Genomic DNA, 10,623 nt, shown 5'->3' on the forward strand with positions numbered 1-10,623 from the left:
TGAGCTAACAATGATTTGTGGTTTCTTAAGACTGTGCTAAAATCACTAACCCTTCGCCTAAGTGTAATATTATTAGGATTGAGAAGTATGTTTCTAGGGGGCATGCAAGGGAATAAAGCAGTGAAGTACAGGTCAACTTTCTGTGCAGGAAGATGTCCGCTATCCATAGCAAAAAAAGAATATATATTGAGGCAATTAGCGAGCAGTGGCACAAACATTAGTTGATCTCAAGATGCTTGCTTTTCTTTGGTTATTCTTAAATATTTGCATTAGCTTCCCTATATAATTATGTCATTAAATAATGCAATTTTCCCTTAGTTCTAGTGTCTCATTATCTGCCAACTATCTCCTCTTTTTAAAGCACAATAAATCCAGTTAACTTGCAATGAAAATGAGGGGAAAAAAGGCAGGTTGGGAGAATCATGCAGTTCTTTTGTAGCCAGCAATTTCTGCTGTAGCCAGGAGTTTGTAACCAAGTTGAATGTTTTTTGTCAGATGTATGAATTAGAAAGCTCTTTTATTATTGTATCTGCAGTACAGCCTGTGTAACCTTCAGGATGCAAAAGACGCAATAAAATTTTTCTTATCCCTACCACACGCCAGCCTCCTCCCTTCCCCAGGAGTCACAGCGAGTATTTAACTTCAGCATCAAAGTACCTCCTGTTCAAAGGCTGTTATTATGTCAGCCTTTCTAAATACAGAAGTTGTTTGTTCTGAAAGACAGAAATAAGTATTGACCGGTTATCCCTGCATGCTTTGGATTCTCAGTGGAGATCGCAATGTGTTTTTTCACATTCCATTGGCATGTTTTTTGACAAAGCAAGTATTATTCATACATGTATCAATGAAGCCCTAAACTTAACTACATGGCAATACAAATTGGTTCTGTTTTTCTATATAACAGATTAGTCAGCCATAAATCTAATGTACTGTTTGTATAGCTGTACTGTATATTGAAATGTTAAACGGGTCCCCCTGTTTTTCCAATACTACTGTGTCCTATTAGCCGTGGTACTGTACATTAACTTTTCTTCTATTTAGGAAAATGATCTCAATATTTTCACATTTTAATGGATTTTTTTTTTCCTTTATGAAACCAACACTCTTGGGGATCTAGGAGTAAATCATTCTTTTGTATTTAGTAACTTTTTCCTTGGAGTCAAAAGCAAATGGAAAGGCTTCTCATTGAAACTGGAGTAGGAGGTGCGGGTAATGACAGTAACTGGCCGACAAGGAGGGGGGTCCCTCAAAGAGGTTGTTTATAGAGCTGAAGTTTTTAGCTGACAAACTCAAATGTATTACATCAGTTTCCTGCTGTTATGCGCACTGGTGGGTGGTGGACCCAGTTTGAGGACTTTGCAGAACAAGTAGTTGACATACAAAAGCTCGTTGTTCAAATGCCCATCTTTCCTGAAACCTAAAGAAGCAGTGTTATAAGGGGTCACTGGCCACAGGATTTATTTTGACTCTTTTGCAATTCAATCTGGCCCCTGCAGTTTTACCCTGTAGCTTTTGTCCTACTAGTATTGATAGAGTAGCACCACATTAATACTCACAGGCAGCATACCGCCCTGAATGTCAAGCCTATCTCTTAGCAAAACTCTGTTTTGCGTCCTTCTCTCGTCCCTCCCAGCCCTGAATGAATTAGCTAGTTTATATTCTTGGCACTTTTCATATTATTCAGTGTACTAATGTTGTTTCACTTATTTTCACCGACTTTTTGAGTTATTGGAAATACATAAGCTAAAGAGGTTTAACTTCACTTTGTCATTCCCTTGGCTTAAATAGGGCAGTACCAAAATTTATGAAGAGGATAAAGGTGCCAGATTATAGAGACAGAAACGTATTTGGAGTACCACTGCAAGTCAATGTTCAGCGCACAGGGCAGCCTCTTCCCCAGAGCATTCAGCAGGCGATGCGGTACCTCCGCAACCACTGCCTGGATCAGGTGAGTTTTGCTGTACTATATGCATTCACTGTCCAAAACCCAACATTCCATTAATTTTTATTGTTTCTGGGTCAGACTGTAAAAGTAGAGTCAAAACAGAACAAAACAAGTAATGAATTGAAGTAAAACTTTCCATGAAATTAGAACCCATGAATAAGAAGCTAAAGAACGTATTGACATTTCAGATTTGCTAGACTCAATGTGAATATATTTAACTTTCCATATACAAATATGTTTAGGTTGGACTGTTCAGGAAGTCTGGAGTCAAATCAAGAATTCAGGCTCTGCGTCAAATGAATGAGAATTCAACAGACAGTGTTAACTATGAAGGCCAGTCTGCTTACGATGTAGCAGACATGTTAAAGCAGTTCTTCCGAGATCTACCTGAGCCTCTCATGACCAACAAACTCTCTGAGACCTTTTTACAGATCTACCAATGTAAGTGCTGAGATTTCTAAGGTTACACAGCAAGTTGGCATTTGTGTAGCTGTCTAATAGTCTTCCTCTGGGCACTACACATGTTGTACATGTTGGTTGCTTGTGGAATTTGGTGACAAATCATGCTATCTATCTTCTTTGTTTTTTTTCTAGCATCCGTTATGTTTCAGGCTGCATCATGGAATTGATATTTTTTGATTGTTCTAGTTGTATAATGATTTATAGTACAAGTTTTTTTCATTTCACCTTTCTCTGTAGTTTGGGAACAAATATAGAACCTCCATCACATTGCTCTAAAATTTCCTCTCTTTTCTGAGCATATTTGATATTACAGTTCGAAATAAACCACATCTGATGTGGCTAGGTAGAGGAGTTATGCCAACACTGCATGAACAGAGTTTGGGGCTTTTGAGGGGATTGGAAATCCACTTCCAAATTACTGAGACTTTTCTTTTGAGATCAGGACTGCCAAAAATTTCCATTTTCTTGTATTTCATATTATTTCATCGTTCACCACAACTTCTGGAAACAGCTTCTAAGCTGAAAGTTTCTGTAACTGACTTGTAGCTACATTACTGTTTGGTACTGTAAACAGAATGCGCTTAGAATAAATAACATCAAAAATGGAGTTGATCAAAACATCTAAAAAGAGATAATTAATCTTTCTATGATGGCAGGTTCAGGTGCAGCAAGAGAGATTTTCCCTTCTGCGAGTTAAAGAAATCAAGTTCTATATAGACGATTGCTTTGTGCTGAATCTTTCCAAACAACAGGTTGCCCTTCAAAAGTTGTTTTCTTCCATGTTGTTTCATTGGGAATACTTAAATGCTCTCACTTTATAAAATGGATAAAGATAAATTAATATTTTGGTGATCAGAACTCCTAGGTCTTTTGAAATACTCAGGGAGGTCCACACTGACATACTACAGGCACTGTTCTGATTCTGTGGTTTCTCTCCCTAACACTGCCCTGGCTCACTTCCCATGCTAGCACAGCTCCAACAGAGCTTACTGCAAAAACACTTTCTTCTAGCCCTTGCTGTGTTTTGTGCCTTCCTTATGAGATGGCGCTAAGGCTTTTTATCATCCAGGGCCTTCCTTCAGAGCTCCATAGGTGACGGTTTAAAATAAAAACATACATACTGCTGTTTCAGTGCACGCATTTTTTTTTTCTTTGTTTGGATTCCCAAGAAGGTTTATGGAGAAGATGAATCAGGCTCCCCATTCGTATTCTTTGCATATTATATAGCAGCTCTTTCTCACTTTAGTGCCAAAAGCAGTTTGACGCAGTATTGCAGAAGTATCTGTTCCTTTCCTTTCACAGGTAATAGGTCTAAGAAATTTCCAGAGGTGGTGGGACAGTGTTCTCTGCTGCGGAAAGAGCTTTAAAGCAACTGTAACTCTGCCTCCCTGCAAAGGCCAGAATTTCCCTCGTCTTTAGTGTTATGCACCAGGCAGCATACTGGAATTGTCTGTACATGGCTTAAACATGCTTTGAGCTGATTGAGGGGAGAGTTTGGAAAATAGCAGATTTTTGCATAAAATGGCATTTTAAACTCATTTGCTAGCCTTACTAAGTTGCTGAAGCCCAAAGCAAATACAAATGAAATATCTGGTTAGTAACACACATATTATGAGATGTGCAGTCAGGTTTGTGTGGTGCTAATGATGATATAAATGCTCCAGGACTCAGAGTCTCGTGTTTTCTTCAGAGAGAGCTTGTTGGAAATCCCTTTATAAGAAGCAGATCTGGTCTGGGTTATTTCATTATTAGTTCCCTTCAAGTTTGGAGGGAAGGGCCTTATATAAAGACACACGTCAAATTTTTCCAGTGGATGTTTGTTGTTAGTAACCAAGGAGCTGTTTAATGGTATGGGGCTTCACATCATTGACTTTCTTTTTCCACCGCGTGACTTTGAATGATCTGTTCAATAGAGCAGCCCTCTGTTTGGTAAAGCGCTTTCTGGATATTTTATGACATCATTGTTGAAAAGGTTTGCTAGCCAATTTATTTAATTGATTTACCTATTCTAAAATGCATTAATGTTTTAAAATTCTTTGAAAGCCAAAGAATTTTTGCTAGAGTCTAAATTGGCTGGACTGTGTTTGCTTGTTCGTTGCCTGAGTCCAGGCTTTGGTCATTTTAGTGCATCTGCGGGAGCATGTAGCTGTTGAAATTAAATCTAAAATTAACTCTGGCCTAGGCACAACTCCTTCTTGCTAGCCTCTCTTGTGAGGCAGGAAATAACTGAGGGTAGTTAAACTAGTGGGTTAAAAAAATTCCTTCATGTTTCCTACGAATGGTATGCATCCTGAAGGAAATCACTTCAAACTCGAGTCAAATATTTGAAGCTGGAGTTTGCTTTGGGATGTATTCATGCTGTGTGTGTGGAAAATCAATGGGCTGATGAGAGAATTACTAATATTATGCAGATGTGCCAAAGGATCAGCGTCTCCAGGCTATCAAGGCTGCCATTATGCTTTTACCCGATGAGAACAGGGAGGTCCTCCAGATTCTTCTCTATTTCCTGAGCGATGTCACAGCTGCAGTGAAGGAAAACCAGATGACACCAACAAACCTGGCTGTGTGCTTAGCACCTTCCCTCTTCCACTTAAACACTCTCAAAAGAGAGAATTCTTCCCCAAGGTATGTCTCCAGAGAGCACAGCTCATTACTGCTGTTCCTGTACCACAGCTAGCTTCACTGTGTCGCTCAGCAGGCACTGTGATTTTCCTCCCATCGACCCTACTGGTTTTGATCACTTTGAACACCTCAGACGATAACAGGTTTAGAATGCTTATTTGATCCTGCTTTTTCTTACGGATTTGTTAAAATATAAACAAGTTCACAAAAGGGGATAAACAGAGAGATTCCAAAGAAAAGTTTAGTGAGAGTAGCAAGAGAAGTCAATAACACCTTGCCAAGATTTTGTCCCAAGCAGCACTGCTCTAAATCACCAGCAAATTTTGGAATCCTACTGTTTTCTTAACAGACAGCTTTCTTGTTCTATATTAAATAACTGGATTTGCATGTGTGTGCTTTTCTCCTCTGTGAAGGGTGATGCAAAGAAAACCAAGCCTGGGAAAACCTGATCAGAAAGACCTAAACGAAAATTTGGCTGCAACCCAAGGGCTAGCTCATATGATTGCTGAATGCAAGAAGCTCTTTCAGGTAAAACACCTATCTGCAAAACTAACAGGTGGAATACTGGCCAACGTGATTTAGGTCTGCTGTATAATGGAAAGCTAGGAGTGCCTCTTTATTTTAATTAAGGTTAATATACGATAAATAGATTTTTTTTTAAATTACACATCCTGACCTGGGTGCATACGTGAATTAGAAGTGGTGCCAGAAGAAAGGAAAGTTGTATTGATGACACTGGTGCTCAGAAGTGATGAGACAATTGTCGTGGGGTTTGGGGCTTTTTTATTAAATCCAAGCTGCATCTGAAACATGCTTTCAAACTTTTCTTGTGCAGCCATGAGGATCTGTGAACTTCAGCTTTAATTACAAAGCAGGACGCTACTTCTAGGAATCTCAGTGCTTGCTTCATATTTAAATTCCCAGGAGTTAACAAAGCTAGGCCACAAAAGCATCCTGGAACGTGACACTATCAGACCATAGGTTGAAAAGTCTGTAACAACTAAAGCATGCTCCCACTAGAGCCTGGGATGGAGAACCAGACAAGTCTGAGTCCTGGTTTTCCTCACTGTCATCAAATCTTTTCAGGAGCCACAACTAAAGACGTGCCTGTCTCTCTTCTAGCAACTGACAACTGACCCCTGCTTCACTCAGTCTGCAAGAAAAACTGTGCTATAGGAATCAATCCAAGTTGTGTAGCTGGGAAGGGATACTGCTTAGAACAAATGAAAAAGAAGACACACCGTAGTTGAGAGACTACTATAATATATGTGAGCAGGACAAATCAGGGTCACATACACAAATTTAATTTTGGTATTTCTTCACATTGAGTGCTTGACCTGACAAATACATCTTTTTAAAATGCAGTTTGCATATTAGTGTAGGTAATTTATAGATGTAATTGTGAATTACGTATACATACTTAACATAAACCTTTCTGGGCATCTCATTTTCTATCACAGGGTGTTACTACTGAAAACCTTGTATTCCAGAGTGAAGAGAGTAGGCAGTGAGCATCTGTGAACAAGAGACTACTTCAGTCTCAAGTGTATGGTTGATGTTTAAAAAGAAAAATGAAAGAATAGTTGAATGTTAAAGAGCTGCACGCATCCCATGGCTTACAAAGCTAGTGTGCCCCTAGACTAAACTCTGTGATTTGGAGAGAGAGCGAGTTTCAAGAGGATGACTTCATCCTTGTCATCCCCAGATCCCTGAAGAAATGAGCAGAGGTCGGAACTCGTACACGGAGCAAGACCTGCGGCCCCTCAGCCTGGAGGAGCTCAGGGGCAGCAGCAGCACGGAGCCCTCCGACTACCACTGCTACCTCCAGGACTGCGTGGATGACTTACTCAAAGAGATGAAGGAGAAATTTAAAGGCTGGCTCAGCTGTTCCACCTCAGAACAAGCAGAACTGGCCTACAAGAAGGTACACACCCTATGACTTACTCCACAGCTCTGTTTCTTAGCCCGCCTTAGCCCAAAGGGTGGCACAAGCCACCCTTTGATGTAGAATATTGCAGAAGGTTCGGTACACATCTTTATTTTGCAGATAGACTTAAGAAAGAAACCAGACAGAGTATAGTTGCACTTCATCTAAAAACATGTCTTTCAGCAGTAGTCAGCTAATATGCAGTGAATTGTATTCTTCTGTTTATCCAGCCCAAGAATGTTCAATGTATTGCATATACAGGCCTGCCTTCATTTACTCGTGCAAAGCCTTGACAGGCTGAATGAAGCCTCTAAGCACTTTCCTTATGCAGGAAGTAGGAAAGAAGAAGCTTGCACAGCTTAAAGCCAGCACGGGGAGAAGTGTTTCAGCAACATTTGAGTTATCAAAAAAATAATCTTGGAAAATGAGAATATTTTCCTGTAGCATTACGACTGAATAATGGTCATACTGGGAGAGACGACTGTAACTTAAAAATAATTTAGAAGTCAGCATGCAGATGCCTTTAGGCTATTACAAAAGCAAAACAAGCTCAGTGTGAACATATGACAGCCTTAGCACAATGTAATTCTTTTCGTAATTTGCTGTGTTTCTCCAACACTAAAATAGAAAGGAGAAGAAAGTGTAAACAACAGTGAAACTGAGGACTCCGTGCTGATTTTTCCTCAGGTATGCGAAGGTCCCCCGCTCCGGTTATGGAAAACTACCATTGAAATCCCTGCTACACCAGAGGAAGTTTTAAATCGTTTACTTAAAGAGCAGCATCTTTGGGATGAAGATCTTATAGATTCTAAAGTGATTGAAACTTTGGATAGCCAGACAGATATATACCAGTACATCCAGAACAGCATGGCACCACACCCAGCCAGAGACTTTGTAGTCGTAAGGTAAATTTTCATATACAGTTGTCTTAATATCACACACACACTAACCTTGCCTATAGAATATATGTAGTAAAGGATGTTATATACACATCTTTTTTATGTAAAATTTCAATTTTATTAGATTTGAATTGCTGTTTATCAAAAACAAATCCACTTCTTTCTTTCCTTTTTTTTTTTTTTTTTTTTTAATAGAACATGGAGGACAAACTTCCCCAAAGGAGCTTGTGTTCTCTTGGCAACCTCAGTGGATTATGACCATGCTCCAGTGGCAGGTGTTAGAGTCAATGTCCTGCTGTCTAGGTATCTGATTGAGCCCTGCGGGTCAGGAAAGTCTAAACTTACCTACATGTGCAGAATTGATTTAAGGTATGGACTTCTACTTTTCAGATGGTAACCTTTTCTGTCCTTTTCTGGTGGTAATTTCTCTTGTATAGTTTTCATGCAGTCAGTGCAAAATTCAGGCAGTCCAGCTGGCTTTACTTAGCCAGTGGCATATATTTCTCAAATGCATACACAAGACTGAGATGTCCCAGAAGGTCAGCTTCAGTGCACGTCTAACAGCAGGTTCAGTTTGTTGCATTAGAAGCCCCCACTATGTGCTCTGTCTCTCACAGAACAGGAAACATCAATGTCCCCTCTTCTGGTGTCTTATTATGGCTAGGTAATATGGTCTGTGGCAGAGAGAAGAGAACCTTCAAAGTTACTGAATAACAGCCACCACAGTTATTGGTGTATATAACCCCCTTCTCCCCCCATTCCCTTTGACAGGTATATTTGTATGCAGAGACATGTAAATCTTAAGTTAGTAATGAAGACCAAGTTCTCACAAAACCTTTAAAAACTTTTTCTCACTTAAGCAAACTTTTTTTTTTTTTTTGAGCAAGTCTGTGTATCAGTAAGGCTGGGCCAAGCAGTAAGCACTAATAAGATTTGCCAGACAGACATCTAACCAGCTAGCAAGCTATTTGATTCCGTCTAAGGAGACACATGCAATGTTACTGGTACCTGTTTCACATTCACCTTTTCTCCATGCATCAGGGGCCACATGCCAGACTGGTACACCAAGTCTTTTGGACACTTGTGCGCATCTGAAGTAGTTAAGATACGAGACTCTTTCAGTCACCAGGGTCTTGACAGCAAAGAAATAAAATCCAGGTGACTACTGAAGAGGAACAGCTGTGTGTTCCACACCTCAGCAACATATGTTACCCGAAACTGAGGATCATCCGCTGCAGCGTGGACTGGTGTACAACCTACAAGTCGTGTCATGAAAGGATGACAGCATGAGAATTTGACTGTGAGCATTACTATAGGACTGTGGCCATACCATACACTTCAAAGCTGCTTCCTGTCTGTGTAAGGTCTATAGTGTAGGCCTCGACTGGAATACATAGGAGGACTGTGCAAAAAAGGTATTGTACTATTAGATGGTTTGAATTGCTTCTGAGAAGCAAAAGTCTTTAAATGCAAAATATATTATGAAATATGGTGAAGGCTCATCATTCCCATGTGAAATATTTAGCTTTATGTACATGCCCATGTCATTTTATTTGTAATGCGTTGAGGGACTGGTGTATCCACTGGAATAGTTGGTACTCTTCAATGTGTTCTCACTGAGATAAGCAGAGAAAGGTTTGCACAGAGATTAAAGTGTGAATGAGTGTGTTAATGGTTGAAAGGATAGCAGAAGTCGAACTTGAAATGTGTCTGGTACACGGATAGGCAACCAGAGTGGATTTTAGCATATTGGTTACAGTTCAACCTAGAATTTGACTCCCCTGTGGACCAGAAGGTAGCCATGCTTCCCATTTCCCAGTTCTACATCTTCCTCAGCTCTAACATTGTTAACATCTCTACGCGGATATTATAATAGGCTTGCTCTGATTACTGTTCACTCCTTATCCAGAGATCTTTTTAGGAGTGATTAGCAATTCTGTAGCAGTTTTAATGAAATGTACTTTTAAGCAATGTAGCAGCTTAGAACTGAAATGCCTTTGCAATGGTCAAGAGAGCCAGTAATGTCAGTTGTTATATTTCCTAAAAAATATTTGTTACATTTACTCCTAACTGCATTAACTATAAGTGTTTTAATGAACTTTTATATATTTACTGTATTCTAATGGCTCAAGAGGAAAAAGTAAACAGTGGAGTTCTTGGCAGGACTTCTACAGAAGCAGATGGAGTAAGGTGACAAGGAAGTTTCATAACAGTTTCTCTTTCTCCTTTGCTTGTTTTTTCTAAAAGCTACATGTTAGCATGAGCAGAACCTGAATATGAGCAATGCGGAGGCTTTATTTGGGGGCAGAGAGGAGGGTAGGATTATGTCTTGTGTACTGGTGGGGGAGGGTGTTTTTTCTTTTTTTTCCCTTTTTTTTCCTATTTTAACCTTTTGGGATATATCCTCCTCCCCCAACAATCATATTATAGGAACTGTAGGGAATCTTGAGGTCCTCTGGAAGGGTGTCTTTCTGTAGGTTTTACTGTAAAGATAGGGATTTGTTTTAGAGGTGCAGTATTAAGTGATAAATGTATTTCGTGGCTAAGGTATGAATGAGTTGCAAGATGGAAATTTGACTGAGACTTTGTTACCATTGTCAGTATTATTTTAAGCTTTTTGATGAAGATTTTTTTTTATTATGGTAAATAATGTAGTACTTCCAGTAACAGTGTTCCTCGTGGGTAGGAAAATCTTGTATATTCTTCTACATCAAACACTTTTGAATTTGTAAAATTGTATGTTGTACATACCATTCTATTGTAAACAT

At 39.5% G+C, this 10,623-nt stretch overlaps 1 protein-coding gene across 5 annotated transcripts in view; it reads left to right on the forward strand.

The window, feature by feature from the left end:
• DLC1 (DLC1 Rho GTPase activating protein) overlaps window positions 1-10,623 on the forward strand; it is a 270,306-nt gene extending 259,683 nt beyond the window's left edge. For all 5 annotated transcript variants that reach the window (XM_064511120.1, XM_026093601.2, XM_026093602.2 and 2 more), the window contains 8 exons: window positions 1,789-1,948; window positions 2,188-2,386; window positions 4,819-5,032; window positions 5,443-5,557; window positions 6,735-6,953; window positions 7,644-7,861; window positions 8,051-8,224; window positions 8,897-10,623. In XM_064511120.1, the coding sequence (XP_064367190.1) occupies window positions 1,789-1,948; window positions 2,188-2,386; window positions 4,819-5,032; window positions 5,443-5,557; window positions 6,735-6,953; window positions 7,644-7,861; window positions 8,051-8,224; window positions 8,897-9,017 (1,420 nt within the window). In that variant the 3' untranslated portion in view covers window positions 9,018-10,623. The remainder of the gene's footprint in view (window positions 1-1,788; window positions 1,949-2,187; window positions 2,387-4,818; window positions 5,033-5,442; window positions 5,558-6,734; window positions 6,954-7,643; window positions 7,862-8,050; window positions 8,225-8,896) is intronic.

This window comes from Dromaius novaehollandiae, chromosome 4 (assembly GCF_036370855.1).
Source record: "Dromaius novaehollandiae isolate bDroNov1 chromosome 4, bDroNov1.hap1, whole genome shotgun sequence".
Taxonomy (NCBI): domain Eukaryota; kingdom Metazoa; phylum Chordata; class Aves; order Casuariiformes; family Dromaiidae; genus Dromaius; species Dromaius novaehollandiae.